The 18,721-nt window shown below is 40.6% G+C and overlaps 2 protein-coding genes across 4 annotated transcripts in view; one reads left to right on the top strand and one right to left on the bottom strand.

Annotated features, from left to right (window-relative positions):
- pigk (phosphatidylinositol glycan anchor biosynthesis, class K) overlaps positions 1 to 2,738 on the bottom strand; it is a 26,656-nt gene extending 23,918 nt beyond the window's left edge. Inside the window, exons 1-4 of the mRNA XM_029452927.1 lie at positions 2,602 to 2,738; positions 2,343 to 2,396; positions 2,137 to 2,228; positions 523 to 658 (exon numbers count right to left, since the gene is read on the bottom strand). Of these exons, the coding sequence (XP_029308787.1) occupies positions 523 to 658; positions 2,137 to 2,228; positions 2,343 to 2,396; positions 2,602 to 2,667 (348 nt within the window). The 5' untranslated portion in view covers positions 2,668 to 2,738. The remainder of the gene's footprint in view (positions 1 to 522; positions 659 to 2,136; positions 2,229 to 2,342; positions 2,397 to 2,601) is intronic.
- ak5 (adenylate kinase 5) overlaps positions 1,827 to 18,721 on the top strand; it is a 60,114-nt gene continuing 43,219 nt past the window's right edge. Inside the window, exons 1-5 of one of the 3 annotated variants that reach the window (XM_029452926.1) lie at positions 1,827 to 1,938; positions 7,212 to 7,398; positions 9,362 to 9,529; positions 11,859 to 12,031; positions 16,763 to 16,876. In XM_029452926.1, the coding sequence (XP_029308786.1) occupies positions 7,230 to 7,398; positions 9,362 to 9,529; positions 11,859 to 12,031; positions 16,763 to 16,876 (624 nt within the window). In that variant the 5' untranslated portion in view covers positions 1,827 to 1,938; positions 7,212 to 7,229. Of the gene's footprint in view, positions 1,939 to 5,575; positions 6,002 to 7,211; positions 7,399 to 9,361; positions 9,530 to 11,858; positions 12,032 to 16,762; positions 16,877 to 18,721 lie in introns of those variants that run through there. The other 2 variants (XM_029452924.1, XM_029452925.1) reach the window with 2 other exon arrangements.

Consider the following 18,721-nt stretch of genomic DNA (forward strand, 5'->3'; position numbering starts at 1 on the left):
CACTGAGGCTCTGCCCGGGCGCAACAAACAAAACACTCGGGAGCTCCTGTATTTGAGAACGCTAATCAGATAAAGTCGTTTCCTTCTCAACGGACAAGCAAACACTGGACGGACCGTGTTGACCTTAGCACCCTCCGACTCCCTGCTGCACGTGTGACATCTGCCTACAAGTGATGTCATACAGTACTCAGTGTACCCTGCAGCTGCAGCTGGATGTGTCCCATGTAGTGTTTCAGCAGCAAGTTACACGTTTCAGATTGTAACTGAACGTGTGTGTCTTACAAACACCTTTACAAATGTATTTTCTATTAAACAGGCACATGCACACATTTAATGGCTGTATCTGATGTTTAAAAGGAGACATGTTGGTTAAAACCTTCACCAATGGGGTAAGAATGTATTTCAATTTAAGAAACTGGATAGAGAATTTGTATTTTTTTGTATCCTTATGGAGCAATCTGCCTTCAAGATATTGACATGTTCAAATTAGACTTTGATTCAGGTGTTACATTGTGAACCGACCTCATATCCTCTGTAGTCCACCTCCACGTCGTCACCGTACACGTTCAGCTCCATGTTCTTGTGGCTGAACACTGTGGCAGGTTTGGGGTTTCTGTGGTTACAAGCCATGTCATCAGCCAGCATGAGAACTATGTGGCTGGAAAAGGAGAAAATGACGGAGAACATTTAAGTTTATAGGATTACAACATAAGAAAAAAAAGGACAAAAGCTGCATTTGTGTCAAACACATGTTCAGTGCCACTGTTGTGTTGTTAAATACTATTTACATGATGATTAGTTACATTTAATTACATTCAGTTTTGCAGATGCAATTAATGTAATTCAGTATTATTGCTCAAGGTGGACATGTGGACGGCAGGAGCCAGTGGTTGAACCACCAAACTATATTAAGGGCCGACCGACCGGAGCTACAGACGTCGGTTAATGAGGGGAAGCACACATTCACTTCGCTGATCTCTACAGTAACCCTCTGTTCACAGGGAGTAGCCAAAAAATGTTAGCATATTCAAAAAGAGCTTATTAGTTTGGATGTATTGCTTGTACTTGAACTGTCCTGCACCTAACGATGTGTCCGAGTCGAAATAACAACAAACATACAGTCAAAGAAATAGAAAACACCGTTTTTCACAAGCAATGCATGTTCTAACGTTTAGCAACCTCCAACATATCAGTAGTGGAGACCATGACCACAGGAAAAGATTTATATCTGCTCCTAGACGTCAACATTTCAGAAATTATTCAATGTCTGCCTGTACCTCTATAGAATATAATATAACGTATGTCTTCGGCTCACCACACACAACAAACAACAACATAAAAAGCAGACAAGCAGTTAGTAAAACAAACATGTAGACAATGTCATATTGCAGATTACAACAGTTATCATTAATGTCATAGTTCAATTAAGAATATTGATGTCACTAGGGACTTCTTAAATTACATTTTTAGTTGCCAGTAGCTCAAACGGGGAGCTTTCAGCCACGACACTCCTCGCTTTCTTCCTCATCCTTTCTGACGAGAGTTTAATTGCTTTTGAGGTTTGCCAACTATTTTGCTTGCCAATGACACAATCCTACAAAGTTTATTCTGAGATCTACAGGAAGGGGGAAAGTTAAAACCTTCCCAACAATAGTTTTATACGCTAGTTCTAAAATCTGCTGACTGACACAGAGGCCACAACATTTTCTAATGAGATAAATGGACTGCTTTTATATAGAGCTTTACAACACATGTCAGCATTCACACAGAGTCAGAGGCTACCATACAAGGTACACACACACACACACACACACACACACACACACCATTGGCCAGGTGATCGGGAGCAATTAGGGGTTCATTATCTTTCCCAAGGACACTTAGACGTGCTGACTGCAGGGGCTGGGGACCGAACCAGTGGACGACCGCTCTACCAAGGTGAATTTGAGAGGTTGTAAACAATTAAATCTATTATCTATATAATTATTTTTCTGTCAATAGACTAATTGATTAGTCGTTGCACCTCTAGTAGGCCATCAAGTGGAGCTGGCTGTGTTTTAAATTACACCTTGATCACCATTAAAGATCTAAAGATGACACAATAAGTTGTGTAATAAGTAATGTTATCACAGTTACCTGTCAGGAATGCCCAGCCTCTTGACACTTCTGTAGACGGACAGAGTATTTGCCACATGACGGTAGTTGAACCAGAATCTGGATGTACACACCTGTGCAATCAAACAAGTAAGAAAAAGCCAGTTTCACAAACATGGTTTTGCTGAGTCCATCATACTAGCATGTGTTCAGCTAAAGATGTAACGTTTAAATCAATAAATACTCACCAGAACAGCCCAGTTGTTAGTATGACCGCTGCTGAAGAACTGCCCTACGTTATCCTGAGAAACGTGGAGGAAAATTAATAAATGTTTGTATTTTTTAAATCTAGTTTCTGCTCGTACAAGCAATCAGACTCATCACCAAAACAGCTAGCATGACAGCTCAGAAGGCTAACATGGGAACGGGATTTTTCAGTAAAATTCAACATAAAACAAACTAATTGGTGCTATATTCATAACTGCCTGTAAAAGAATATACACTCACCTCGATGTTGATGCTGTTCGCTAATAAATAAGTGGCAAATAAGCTCAATAAATTAAGTATTTTCATTGTGCAGCACTGTTAGCTATGTGCATCAAGGAAGTGAAAACCGGCGACTCCGCCCAGTAAGTGCTTCCGGTATATGATATTTCAAAATAAAAGCGTCGGGATGGAGAAAGTGGATGGATAAAAAACATACATTTTTTTAACTGAAAGTAAAATAGCATGTGAAGATCTCAGTAAGCAGCTCTACCTCGTACCTCAGGGTTATATGACAACACTTTTTATGACCGAGCATGTACATCATCTTTAGAAATGTCACTGACTTTGTAGATCATAAAACACTGTCCTTTTTGTGATCAATTATTTAATGTTTTCTAACTTAAAATAAAATGGAATATGAGACAGGAAAATATGCAGTAGTGCTCATATATTATAGCTTTCTATTATAGCTTTCTAAGACCTTTTTCCTTTTTCCAGGGGAGAAATACAAATAATACATACATCACATATATATATATATATATATATATATATATATATATATATATATATATATATATATATATATATATATATATATATGCTAGTTGTAAGTGAAAGCAAGAAAAATAAGTTAATTAAATTAAAATTCAAAACTCTGCTGAGTTCTTAAACAGATGCATATTGTTCAAAAGTAGATCATTTTTGTTGATCTCGTCACCATAATCGGTATTTACTTGTATTAATATAAATTATGAACTATATTGCGCTTTCTTGTGACCTGAAATATGTAAATATTGTAAATGTATTTAACTTTATATTGCTTGGATCAATGCAGATAAGATTGCTGAGTTGGACGAGTTGTAGAAGCTCTATGTGGTTCTCAGATGATGCTGCTATGTTTGTGTGGCTTATCATTAAATGGACAGATGCATCATTTAAATCTTCTAATTCTGAAATCGAGAGAACCAAGATTATAATTTATAACTGTGAGAGCGTGTGTTGGTTGCTTTCGAGGCACTCGATGGGATGTCATGTGACAGTGATTTTAATGGACTTGTAAATTGGATTTTCTGCGTTATTTGATTTCTGCCAAATGTGTTCATATTACTGCAAGGTCTGCATCCAGTTCCCTGTAGAGTAACGGGGCAACCTTTCCCCTTGTGACCACCATTAAAGGCAGAATAATGGCTTTCTGCATATTTAATTTTGATATTATAATGTTTGTTCGGTGTTGTGGTTTCTTTGAGGGGTTTTGCATTATGTGGCAATTAACTTCCAAGAGAGACACTTAAGGGGTTACACACAGATGACTGCATGCCTAATTCAGCAAATCATTATTAGGTCTTGTATGGCAGATGAGATATCAAGTGAATCTGACAGCTTCATATTCAAATGCCTTCTTCAGCTAATTGCATTCATAATGAAAAGTGACATTTATATCACAGGCAGCAGATCAAAATGCATGTGATGTTACTGCTGAAGATGCCTAAATGTCTAAGAGCCCTGCAGTAAAATGTGAAGCTTGGAAAAAAATATGTCCTTCATGCAATTCTAATGTAACATTACAATGCAGCAAGCACAAGGTCTGCTGGAAAAGCAGCATCAAAATCAGTTTTGACACACCGCGGAGCGCCTTTAGGGGTCTACCAACCACTTCAATCCTCCGGACGTCTCTTACTTCTGCAGCTTTGTGTCCTGCAGCATCACCATCACTCCCTTTGCCTGCACAGAGCTCATCATATTAATGCCCTCGAAACAGATCTTGGGTGCATAAATCTAATCGTTATTCCATTTTCAATTCATATATTAGCATTTTCCCGTCAGGCTGTTTTGTCCTCAGCAGTGACGGATTCTCGGTCACGCGCGAAACGTCATTCAGACGATCCTCCTTTTCTGACACACTGATGTCACTGATCTAAAGTTGTTCTCTGATACAAGCAACAAGGAGACTTAAAGTCAGCTGTCCAGTTGTCAAGAGGATTAATGGCCTATAAGCATCACATCCTATAGGACGCACGAGTGGCTTAAATCTTAGTGATGCCTAATAAAGCCTTGATCCAGGGGAACTCTACTTTTGAACTGTTTGTTTACATGCTTAACCCAAACTAAAGATATACATTGTTATGCAAGTGACATACCTGCAGCTAAACACACACACACTGCTGCACTGAAGGGCTTCATTGTTTAGTGTGTGCCTGTCTTTGTCAAGTATTTAAGACAGGGGTGTCAAACAAGCGGCCCGCAGGCCAAAACCGGCCCGCCAGAGGGTCCAATCCGGCCCGCGGGACGACTTTACGAAGTGTAAAAATGAGTTGTTTTGATCATAAAGTAAAAGTCTTTGTAGACACACTGTGATCTGTAAGTTGTAACACACATGTGTAAATGATAAACTAACACTATTGTTGAAATTGCACCTTTTTTTCTTAAGAAATGTCAGGTTGTTCATAATGTTTTGTTAAAAGATAAAGTTTGAACATTTTCAGAATATATTTGCACTAAAACGAAGGGAAACATGTGGAGTTGTGGTTATTTATATGTTATTATGCTGTGATGTTACTGCTCCGGCCCACTTGAGATCACATTGTGCTGCATGTGGCCCCTGAACTAACATGAGTTTGACCCCCCTGATTTAAGACAAGAGGAGGCGGACTGTGTTTACATCAATGAAGCTCAAACATCAACGTTTCCCTGAATGTCAAATCTTTTAATGTTAAAGATGCCGGTCATATTATATGTGCAGGGAATTCACCATTGTTTTTGTTAACATGAACATTAATTTAAAAACAGAAAGTAAGTGGACCTTGTGCTTGTTTGAATCAACTGGTTAAGGTGAAACTCTTGCCCTTGTTGATAGGACATAATAGGGAAACCAAAAATAATGTGTTTTCTATATAATCACCATTAAAAGCACCTATTAGGATCATAACTCACATATCTGTAATTATTTGACTCTTCTGTGCGTTACTGTATCAACATCACCTCCAAGTTACCAGGCTGACTGTAAGCGTGTGAAAAAAGACCATGTCGAGGCGGTGCGTGCGTTATTTGGCACAGCGCGCAACCTCTGTGCCAACGTCGAGGCACACATAGCGCGCGCTGGAAGCAGAGCGCTGTAGGAGGGGAGACGGACGAGCCACGCATCCGCATCACCGAGGAGGGTGGCGCGGTGGCATCGCCTGCAGGAATCCAGTTGTAAAGTCCACACACGAGGCAAAAAATGCGCTGAGGGGAACCTGCCTGGCAGCTCGGCTGTTACAGAACACCTCACGGAACTGAGACATCTGAAGAAGCAATAAAAGAAAATACAAAAAAAAAACGCTCCGGACAAGTTGTGATTTCAGAGGGAATCCGACTGGAGATGAATACCAACGATGCCAAGGAGTATCTCGCACGGCGGGAGATACCTCAACTATTTGAGGTGAGAGATGCTGTGTGGGGCTGAAACGAGCAGCTTTGTGTTCATGTTATGTCAGACTGAAAGATCTCTGCACAATATGAAGCTAATAGATGTTCTTATGGCTGATGGAGGTGCGGATATAATGTTCCTACTTAGTGTTTAAAATAATGCTTTGAATTGGAAGAGAAACGCTGATGATTCACCGTTTTACAAACTGCTTCCTGTTTTTATAGTAATGTCATTAGTCAAATTGTAAGTAAAGCAAACAGACCGTCCTACTTTGCATCATTTGAGATGCATTATTATAATTATTATCTTAAATAATAGAAACTGAATGTTTTTATCATGAAAAATTAAACATTAAAAATATATTATAAGAAGGAAAATACAATTATTGCAGCAAAGAATATGATGATGTAACTTTTAACTAAAGGAATATTAGTTATAAATATATAAATCCTAATATACTATATGTAATACTGAGAATCTCTGTATGATTATTATTATACCTGCTATAAAGAACAAAAGACAGCATTTCACTCTCTATTAAGCAGCATAGACATAATAATGAAGTATTCATTATTCCCACCGTAAATTGGCTCATCCACTTAATTAGACTCAATCCCAAAAGAAGTGCAGCTAATGTATGCAAAGCAATCACTGCTGGTTTATTTACAGCCAGTTCAAATTACACTGAGGAGGGAAATGACTCCTCTTCATCATCATAACTGTTATGTTACGGCTTCTTATATATTCATTAAAAGCCATCAGCTAAATAAGTGCATCAAATGGATTTGAGTGGAGCTTCAGTGTGCTGGTGCTGCTGGCGGCGGGAGTTGTTAACGAGGAGGGTGTGGATGAAGTAGGAAGTCCCAGAGGAATGTATTGTTTTTAAAACATTAAGGGACGGAAGGGGGGGGCAAATGTCACACTAACATTAACTTGTGTTTTGGCGTGGAGCTCCTTCTCACATTCATCACAGCGGCTGGTTCTCGGCTAATGAACACAGAACCCCGATGACCTCGATCCAATTTCATGGGCTTCTGACAAAATGAGATGTTTTGTTCCCCCTGTGGAGGCAAAGAGACTTCAAAACTTCTCCTCATTAAAAGGCGGGCCCGTTCACCGCCGCCACAGTACCACACATCATAACAAAGACGTAGTGATGCCAGAACAAACATGTCGTTCTCGCTCTGTACCTCATCATCTGCTCCTGTGTTGTTCTCTCCAGAGCCTGCTGACAGGTTTGATGTACTACCGGCCCGACGACCCCATCGACTACTTGGAGGTCTGTCTGAAGAAAGCCAGGGAGCTCGGAGGACCGGACAAGGTGCGGTGGGATACCTTCGTGGGCCAGGAGAAGAAGTCCCTTCCCCCTCTCAACGGCGGCCAATCACGCAGGTCACTCTTCAGAAATGGTGAGTGCTGATTGAACAGTACAGCGAAGCACAAAGAGCTCAAACAGTCAGTCAGATCGATAGAAAAGTCTTCTGCAACAATTCTGAGGTGTGTTTCAAGGGAAGAAAAAGCCCAAAACGTTGCTGGTTCCTGCTTCTAATATGTGGAAATGTCCTGCTTACTTTGAATTATATGAAATCATTTCTTATTTTCTTGATATTTGAGAGGATACGTGCAAGTATTTCATAAAGTTCCAACGCCAAAGATGCAGCACACATAGATCTCAAGGACAACGTTATATCAATTTCACCAATTTATATTCTTCATATCTGACAAACGTGTTAAGGTTTCGATCGAGTGGCCATCTTTGAAGCTGGTCATGCTTTAGGTTATGAACTGTTGTTACAGACCAAAGACACATCAGGCTGTAGAAACTTGTGACATCGTAAAGACAAAGACCTTTCACCTTGTTTGATCCCGTTATGTTTTTTTGCACAACTCCTTTAATTACATGCAAAGAAACTACACGCGAGCCAAAGTGTATATATTCTTTGACTTCTCTCCAAGGATGTTGGCAGCAGAACATCTTCCTCTCCTACGCAATCAAAACTAGCTCACTGTGTGAAGAGGAAAGGGTGTAGACATTTGTACTGTCCCCTTACGAGCCCCATTGTAGATACAAAACCTCTGTTCCAAACCCGAGACCAGTGTGCAGATCTCAGCCTTAAACCTGCCTGTGACTCCGTCCCTCACCTGTGGCAGCCTGTGTCCGTGCAGAGACAGATGAATGTGTGTAGTTAATCATTCACATGAGTGTGCTCTGCATTCATCTGTTATTCATGCAGTGCTTTCCTAGCATCTCTAACCAATGCAGGAAGACGCTACATTTATTTTGAATTTGCAAAGCTGTGGCTCTCGTATGCTAATGACATTTTCTATTTGCATTGTTCTTTTAGGTCTATTTACAATTCAAACAATCACTTCTTTGTTCGATGGTGCGCGTGAAGCATGGCGGCCATGTACACAGGAAGAGCCATGAGAGTAAAATAGAATGTTTTCTTGCGTCACACAACAATGCAGACATGAAAAGATGACAGTCAAGACGTGTTGAGGGCGGACTGCTTTGAGAAATGCAGAATTATCCCACTTAGATGCCTGAAAACGTTGCCAGCTGCAGCGTTTAGCTGCTGGGTAATGCAGCCTAATCAGCGGTAGAGATTCCCGTGTCCCGCGCTTCCCCTCTCGGCTAAAAGCTGAAGCACAAATCTGCCATGTTTCCAAATGTCTGCTGGAAGGGAATGACCCTTTCTGACTCCGACAGTCTGACAGTCTGAGTGACTGTTCAATGTGTTGGAAATGATAAAGAGATTAGATTCTGTGAGGTAACATTAGTTCTTATATTTCAACCTTCTGTGTGTTCTTTTGATTGTTTGCATAAAATAGTACCTCATGTAACAGCACCTCTCTGGAACATGTATTGTTATTGGTAAATGCGTGATCAATGGGATCCTCATCGTTATAATAAAGTGTAAAGACATAATAATAGTTTTGCATGTAAATTACAGCAGCTACGCTCCCTTGGAAATCAAGCCATAAAGATGTCTCTCTCTGCTAAATAAGTTATAATCAATGCTTTCATCACCGGAGACAGCTGTATAATTACCAAACTGAACCAAGCACTGAATTGATCACACTAAAACGGCTTCGTTTCAAATTCACTGTTTGGTTTTTGACGCGGGCATTTCTCCTCTTTATGTGTGTTTTGTTCTGAAGTGGGATTCACAGCGTTTGACTGACGGCAGAAAATGATGATAATTAAAGATTTCTTAATGGCCACCTTTAGGCCTGAGAAAGAAATGTTCCTCAATACTCCAGACAAAGCAGACAAGTTGGTTCTCATCTACTTTTGTGTGTGTGTGTGTGTGTGTGTGTGTGTGTGTGTGTGTGTGTGTGTGTGTGTGTGTGTGTGTGTGTGTGTTACAGTGTTGCCCGACAGTCCCAATTTTCCCTACAGACGGTACGATCGCCTCCCTCCCATCAGCCAGTTTTCCATCGAGAGCGACTCGGACCTGTCGGAGACGGCGGAGCTCATAGAGGAGTACGAGGTGTTTGATCCATCCAGACCGCGACCCAAAGTCATCCTCGTCATCGGTAAAGGACCAGCACACAAACATTAAACCATAAATACATGTGCACTTACATAACACAATAAACAGAAAACTTGGGAGTCAAAAAAGTTTCCTCATCCAGGAAGTTCTAGATTTGAAGCTGCTCATCTGGATTCCTGCTGACTCATGTTTTCCATTAGATAAGAGTAGGCAGTAAAGATCCTTTTATGTGTAGACGAAGAAAATAAACAGTGAACAGATTCTATTTTGAGCTTCTGATGGGAGCTTCATGTCTTTATATAGAAAGCCAAACAAAAATACAAAGTTTATATTTGCCTCGCTAATGATCTAAAAATAAATGGCCTGGATGGGAATCTAAGAGATGGTGTGTGTGTGTGTGTGTGTTGTGTGTGTGTGTGTGTGTGTGTGTGTGTGTGTGTGTGTGTGTGTGTGTGTGTGTGTGTTTCCTGGTATGGTATTTTGAACGTAGCCCCGCCTCTCTCTGTCGGTATCAGCAGGGAGAATCTCGCTGCATGTCACTCACTGTGTTAGACACTCACGCTCTTCTAATCTGATTTCCTTGATGGGCCTGAATTAACCTGTCACACACATTCATTAATCTTATGAATTAAGCACGGCACAATAAGAGTAGAGATACTGGTTGAGCTGCACTGAAAAAAGGCTGCTATTTATAAACCCTCTTAAATATAGTTTATTTAAGGTTTTAAATAAGCAAAGCTGGACTTGGCTGTTTGTTTAAAGCTCCTAAAAAGACAGCCTTCTGCTGCGGCATGTTTTGATGTTTGCCGTGTACCTGGGACGTTCACTCTCCCTGTAGTGTGGATGATAGTTATTTGTCCTCGCAGCACGAAGCCACTTCCCATCTCGTCTTTTGCGAGCACATTGTGAACTCTTTTTAAAAAGGAAATCCAGATGGCAGCAGCTGTCATCTCTTTGGAGGATCGTGGACAAATGTTTTGTCTGTCAGGTTTGCAGAGAGAGAGACAGACTGACAAAGACAGGTGTGGTCATGAGGAGGTCATGAGGAGGTCATGAGGAGGTCAAGCATTGCGAAACACTCAGATGTAAGATAAAAGTGCACGGATACATATTAGATGTTCTCTCTGAATCCCATCTCCCTTTCACTTTATCTTTTTAAATATACATAACAGGAATATTATGTTGGATCCGACGTCAGACAAAGAACACACTTAAAGGGACAGTTCACCCCAAAATCAAGAATTCTTATTTACCTGTGGTGCTCATGTTCAATCTTGTAGTGAGCAGTTTTATGTGGGAGTACGGTACAAAGAAAGTAGTTCCCGCATGAAGCTGCTCTGAAGGCGTGTGGATTGTCTCGATTTCTGGAAAGAGTCGTCATCTAGACAATCTAGATCGATAACTGGCACTACAGGTAACAGGGAAAACATATATTAAACTGTGTGTTTAAGCTGAAGTGAGCCGTTATCGTGAGTAGTGGTGAAAATGTAAGATTAGTGACCCCAACTGTAATGCAGACACTGAACACCTGTAGATTCCTTTCACATCACTTTGGGGATCAGATTACTCAAACACGGCACAAATGATATTGTGTAATTCTTCTCCTTATCCCTAAAGAAATCATTTCTAACAGTGACACCACGATGGAATAAATTTCCCACACAGCTTTGTTCTCCAAATAATTTCCCTTCGCTCGGTCCTGGCTTTCAACCAGGAGAAATGTTGGAGCGGCCGACGTTTCTGTGGTAACAGTTGCCTGAAATCCTGCAATGAAACGCAATAAAAGCAGCATTCAAGTTGTCAGATGGCTTTTGCAGGCACTTGTGCATGCCTTCCACACACTGACAGCTCATATATGTCTACCCTACACCATGACTGGGTTCCCTAAAGGCGATTTAGTTCCAAACTATCAACTTTATATGGTTTTGACTTGACACTTAATGTGTAAAATGTTATGATATGTTAAAACATGAAACATATTTATGATGATGTTTCCTAAACTATCCATTAAACTAAGAGCTGTCTCCTCCTGTTGTCGCTCCTCTGCACATCCGTCTTCCTGTTGAAATATAGAGATAAAAAAGAGGATTTGGTAGCAAATGTAGGAGGTTCACACATACCTGTTTCTCTCATCCACCCCCCCACATGCCCTTCTCCCCCGCAAAACACACACGCAGTGACACACAGTCACACACAGACACACACAAAGTCTCACATAGTCTGGGTTTCTCTCACTAATACACACATGCGCCTACGCTAACACGCCCACAAACACAATGTTTCACACTCACACAGACACATTTCACACACACACACACACACACACGACAAAATCTCTCCCAAAACATCAACAGCTCTCCCTCTGTGCCTAGGTGGCCCTGGCAGCGGCAAAGGAACACAGAGCCTGAAGATTGCCGAGCGCTACGGCTTCCAGTACGTGTCTGTGGGCGAGCTGTTGAGGAAGAAGATGATCCACAACGCCACCAGCAACAGAAAGTGGAGCCTCATCGCTAAAATCATCACCAACGGAGAGCTGGCACCACAGGTAGTAGAGAAACAGAGAGGGAGAGGTGTGTGTGTGTGTGTGTGTGTGTGTGTGTGTGTGTGTGTGTGTGTGTGTGTGTGTGTGTGTGTGTGTGTGTGTGTGTGTGTGTGTGTGTGTGTGTGTGTGTGTGTGTGTGTGTGTGTGTGTGTGTGTGTGTGTGTCTGAAGCAGGGAGAATATGAGAGGAAGTGTGTCAAGTCACACGCAGGTCATGATCACAGCAAGCATGTATGAAGGGACTTTGCAGCGTCCATATCACCAGCGTGCTGCAGGGAGGGATTCTTATCTGTCTTATTAGAATCATTTTCATCCAAGGTAATTACTCTGCTTGGGAAATAAAATGCGCACAGACCCCCTGTGGTTGTGCATTCATTCAAACACTGTGTAGAAAATGCACATTATACTTGTCTTTATACTTCTCAGTTCAATATGTGAATGAAATTAAGATTAAAACATTGATTAATAGTTTAAATTGTACATTTAAGGACAGAGGGACAACTCAACCATATAAATAACCAGCTTTCTGGTTATTTATGGTTGAGTTGGAGTAAACTGGCTGAAGTGGTTGTGAGGATGGTGTTTGGCATTGAGGACAGTATTTCTATCCTCAGGTCAGGAGATGACACCTCATGAAGCTGAAGAGGCTGAGGGATACTGACAAAAAGCTCTGTGAAAAGCCAGTAGCCACAACAAGTTTTAGAAAACAAGAAGATTCACAACATCCGTGTTTGCTTATCGTTTGTCCTGCAGGTTTAATTTCGCATATCATGAATCAAGAGATTTAAAGGAAGTCACTGAGGTAATAAAATACATTTTAACAGGGAGCTTTGGGGGCCCTGGCAGCAAATACACAATCTAAAACCTGTGTCTAACAGGGTCAGGGATAAGGGTAAGAGGCGATTCCCAATCTGGCTAATCATTTTTTATATTTTAGAATTAAAATGAGGGTGCATAGCATGAACTAGTAAAGTTAGCATTAGCTAAACGCAGTCGGATTCTGACTCCTCAGTCGTTTAATAAAGCAGAATGAGTGACAGCACTGGCACTGACAGTTCAGAGTCAGACAAAACCTTCAACACTGAAGAGGAGTCGGCAGTTGAGCCACCGGTTGGCGACACTCCTAGCGAAATGAAAAGACGTTACCAGGCTAGCTACGTCAACCTGGGATTTACCGTCATAGGGCCTCTGACATAAAGTATGCAAATTGTCTTAAAGATGCATAACCAACTTCTTAATCACATATTTCACGTGTCCTTCTCATCCTGGTCACATCTAAGCAAAAGTCTTTGTAAGTCTCTTTCGGCTTCAGTGCTTAGCTTAGCTTAGCTTTAGCTTAGCATCGATCAGGGATTTATATCTTACACATGAAATGTGAAACAATCTCAGGGATTCTGGTTAACATCATTAAAACACCTGAGAGGGGTCTTTAACACCTTGATGCATTGGGGAAGCAGCGAGCTGAAAGGCTGGAAGCAGCCCCCGCGTGCTTCGTGACTTGCCGTTCTTAGCTCGCGTCCCCTCAGGAATTATCTTCAATAACTGCCCACCTCATCATTTATCATCCCTTCCGTACAGTGTCTGGCACAACATTTCATCTCCCATCTGGCCGTTCTCCAGATCTCAGTCCACAAACCAGTGAGATAAACAGCAAAGTAGGCCAAGCTGCAGACATAGTCGATACGATGAAGTGACTCGTGTGGCTGTTGGGCTTTTAATTTCCTTCCGTGATTAGTTCCGCAAAGCAGAAGAGAGTTTGGTTTCCTAATGAGTCTGTATGTACTGATGAGAGGAAGAGGCAAACTGCTTGTGGGGATATGACTGTGACAGCTTTAAACAGGAGCCCTGATGACAGCTTCGCTTGTGTAAATATTGTTTTATGATGTGTTGAGTGACGTGTTACTGATTCACAGCTCCGCCAAGGAGGTTGTGTTTTCAGCTTTTGTTTTTCTGTCAGCAGGATTAAAACTAAATTTCACTTTCATTGGACATTGTAAAGGCCTTTTTGTTGCGTTCCAGAGCTGTCAGAATAATGGGAAAGATTTGTTGCCGACCTGAACGCCCCCTGAAGTCAGTGAAAGTGTTGTTCACCTCATCTGTTTCCTTTTCTCTGTTGTCACGTAAATACTGGAAACACTCTGAGCAAAAGACATGACCTCCTCGCTGGGGGTAATAACTGTCCCTGTTGTTTCCACATTACCACTTAAAGCTCATAAACACTCAGGAAGTGGGATCATCCGAGGAGCCCATGAATGCACCATTAGCGGAGGTCATTCTAGTTTTTAGAGGTGGCGGAGTTACATAGATTTTACTCTTCCCTTATATACAATATGATCCAAATACATTTATCAATCATCAATTAGAATAGTTATATAATATATATATATATATATATATATATATATATATATATATATATATAATAGTTATTTAACCTTTGCGAGGCTTGCTGCTGCTCCAATCTTTATGCTAAGCTAACTAGCTGCTGGTTGTAGCTTCATTTAGCATACAAACATTAAATCTTTATTTTCAAGATTTAGTTTATTGTCATTTACTTGTGTACTAGCGTACATAAATACAACTAAAACTATTCCTTTAAGGACATTTAGACATTTCTCTCTGTAAGTCGGTCGTAGGAAAAAGAAAAAACATATGTTTCTTCTTTTAGCCTTGAGTTCTGTAGCTCAGTTGTGCAGTTTTGACTGACACATCAACTCAAAGCTTCTTGCTGTGTGCGTGTGTGTGTAAGTCCCCGTAAGGTCGTATGACTCAGTATTTATCTCAATTTCTGTTCCCTCAGAAAGGCGACGTTGTCTCCATATAAACAACCTTGAATGTTTGACAGTCTTGCAGCACTTGCAAACCTTTTTCTTTAAGGACAAACACAAAGCAAGCTGTGCACCGATCCCACACTAGACACTAACAGCTCCTACTGTCGTATGCTCTGTGTACTAAGTGCCTCAGAAGCAGTTCGTGTACCTGACGTTTATGTTCTTTACCAGTTTGCAATGGCAGTCAACGCACCATGGACGTCAATCAAACAGCGATTTTGGAAAAACATAATTACACTTCACAAAGAGAAAGTTAATTGTTTTTCCAAAGATGTATTATTTATCCCGGGGCTGTCTCGCCACCATCAGCAATTAGTTGTGTTGTTTTGTAGCCGTGAGCCGCTCCTTTATTTCCTTTGTGCGTTGAATAAACAGAACACTAAAAAGTCCAATTCGACAACACATTGACGGAAACAGGTGTTGATAAAACAAACTCAACTCAAGGTCCACTTCCTGACTTTTGACGCTGACACACAGTCTTCTTCAGCAGCTCAGTTTTAATACAAATGAAGATTTAGAAAATGTTTTTTTAGGACTTTCCTGAGAAGTCTCGCCACCATAAGTGTTATTTTTGGACAATAATCCTACATTTGTTCAGAATTAATGCTAAATTAACTGCATTTATATAGAAACATGGATAACATTTTAACATCTACATTATGTGTCGTGATAGCAAGCTTCAGAACAAGTAAATTAGTTTAGTTTGTCAACTCAAAACCTGCTTTAATCCTGTAAGTATAGAATAGTTTTTTCGGTACACCTTGTGCACATTAAAGCCTTTATTTTAATCCTGTTAACTCTGCACGCGTTTCACCAGCGGTGGGAGAAATGTAGTCGTACACTGTTGGTTAAAGTCTTGTATTCAAGATTTCACTTAAGAAAAAGGTGAAAGTATTAACATAAAAATAATAAAAGTATTAAAGTTCTGGTTGGAGAGTTATAATATTAATATTGGAGTATTATTTCTGATGCGTTAACACGATGCTGTATTTTAATATGGACTGGTGGGGTTTATATGTACAGTACAGGTGACTGAGGTGATCCACGTGTGCAGACTAATCACTCCCTGTTTGCTATATAGTGCACTTTATTTTCTTCCAGCGTGTTATCTGAGCCGCGGATCACAGATTAGCTTTTTTCATTTCATTTTACACGCATGTATTAATCTGTTCGCTGGAATCTACGTAGATTAGGTTTAATCTCCGTGTAGTCTGTCGGGTCGCTGGAGGGAAGTTGAACATCTGTGTTACTAAGCGTTGGCCACAGATGTTATTTTTAGATCGGAGCGCTGCTCATGTATCTCTGCCACATCGTGTGATGCATTCTGCTCGGGGAGATGCATTCGAACATGCCAACCTCCTCCAGTCAGGAAGTAATTGATGCTAAACGATGCTGGCATTGTCTGGCTCCAGGTGCAAACGAGACAGTTGTTCTGCTGCATTCAGATATATTAAAGTATAATTGGATAAACAGAATAATTATGCTGTGGAATTCTCCATGTAGCTTCTTCATTCCCTTTCTTTATGACTCTAAATCAGCCACCGATTCCTTTTCAAGGGGTTTGAACTCATCTAACAACCTTAATGAATCTGGGAATTGCAGCAACATTAACAAAACTAATCTCCTCCTTCATGCCTCTGCTGGAAAAGTAAATGAAATGTATTTACTCTCACTTATTGCTCACTCGAAGAACGGCCCACATTGTCGAGCATTTAAAATGTAATAAAGGGAAGTGAAGTGTGAGTTTGGAAAGCCATAAATTCAAGCATCTGGCTAATTGTCGAGTTATTTGTATTGATCAAAAATCCAATTTAGCCCCTGCTGATGGGGTAATTGTTTTGCTTATTTTCTCTTTTGCAATATTACACATAGTTATGAACCCTGTTCCTTTCTCTGTCATCCAGGAGACAACAATAACCGAGATAAAGCAGAAGATCATGAAGATCCCAGACGCTAATGGTATCGTCATAGATGGGTTCCCTCGAGATGTCGGACAGGCCTTGTCCTTTGAAGACCAGGTGAGTTTCTCTCAGGTTTATTAAAAGATTTGGACAGCCATTACATACATTAAAAACAGGATGAAAACACAATACAGCTGAAGTCTTATTTCCATTCTGCTCCTCTAAATTTCAGGTATGTTTGATATTTTATACAGACCAAATTTAAAGAAGACACTTTGTCTTAATTAGCACTTTGTGCAGACCCTTCTTAACTGCTATAACTGCTACTGTGTGTGATAAAGTCACCATTAATGTGCCATTTAGACACATAATGCGACGTTCAACAGCATATGGAGCTGCTGCCTTTCACATTTAGTGCAGACTATGTGGGACAATGAGTTTAAGATCGGTTTTCAGGACTTCACCCGAGTTCTCTAAAGGCCTCAGGTATAGAAAAGCTCTCCGATGGACCTGAGAGTGAAACCACCATAAGAGTGACGAGAAGGTGCATTATTGTTTTGTAATTTAGCATCTTGAATCAAAGCGTAGGAACTTAAAGACTCCTAACTACTATATACATGACATCACAATACGATGTTATAAGACGATTTGCTGATATCACAAAGTCTGCCACGATACGATGTATGGGCCTGCGATCGATGTGAGACGATAGCATAATATGTTACATTTCTTATTATTATTTATATCAACTCACAAAAAGCAACTCAAATATAATTGAACAGCTGCATTACTGGTCTCTGTAAGGAGTTGGTGCGTTTGGACGGAAACGGTGTCACAGACGTGGGAATTTCAAAATAAAGGCGTATCTTAAAGATGATGATATGAACCGATGTTATCACTTTGCATACTGGATCGTTGATCATTGATGAATCGTTACACTCCTACTATATATCTATATTTCTATCTGAGGATGTCTTTCTTTTGGCATCCAGATAAGTTCAGAGTCCAACACACACACAATGAGCTATTCAAGTGGCTACGAGCCAAATATGTAAAGGAGTTGGTGGAGCACCACGCATCTGTGCTGTTATCCCTCATGTTTTATCTGCCATAGCGTGAGATCTAATGACGGCTGCTCGGTGTTTTGACTCACGCTGCCAGAGTTTGACGTATTTGATGTATCAGATGCTGCATGGTGCCTTGGGGCTGATGTCAGGTCGTTTAGACTCTTTGACAAAACTCTAGAACGCCCTCAAGGTCCTTTGTGTCATGGAAATAATGAAGAATTGTGTCATTTTGTTAGTGTCAAATTTACCTGAACTTATAATAGGAAGAAAAAGTTAAAATGTTCACAATGACAGATATAACTTGTAGTGGAAGATCTGCCTTGTGATCAATCACAAGGCAGCCCCGCCCTAAAGCGTACTCTGCTTTATTGCCTATTTTATTCTAATGGAACCATAACTTACTAAATTAACATCGTGGAAAACGTTTACTGAGATAATAAATCAAATGAGAAGTCGGATAATTTTCTCATAGTCTTCTACACAATCTGACTCTTTGTAACCAGTGGAGTCGCCCCCTGCTGGATATTAGAGAGCATGCAAGTTTGCATTGGCTTCACTTGGTTCCGCTCTAAATCAGTTCGTGTTTTTGACTTTAAAGAGTCCCTTTATCAAAGACACTGATGGAGTTTGGAGTTCTCATTGATATATTGATATGGTGTTCACTTTTATTTAGTCTGCAGTGTAATATTTTATGTAAGCGTTGACCTTAAATTCACGCTGTTCATGCTCACGATGCCTCAAGTCATCGTGTTTCAGCTGCTGCTCAGCTGCTCAACAGCGAAGCAACAGTTTTTCATTTCGCTGCACAGTCCATGCTCAGTGTTCCTGAAATAGACAGGTAGCGGCACACTGAGCAAGGACTCCACTGGTTCACAGTCTCTGTGTTGTCGTCAAG

The sequence above is a fragment of the Cottoperca gobio genome, chromosome 17 (assembly GCF_900634415.1).
Source record: "Cottoperca gobio chromosome 17, fCotGob3.1, whole genome shotgun sequence".
Lineage (NCBI taxonomy): Eukaryota > Metazoa > Chordata > Actinopteri > Perciformes > Bovichtidae > Cottoperca > Cottoperca gobio.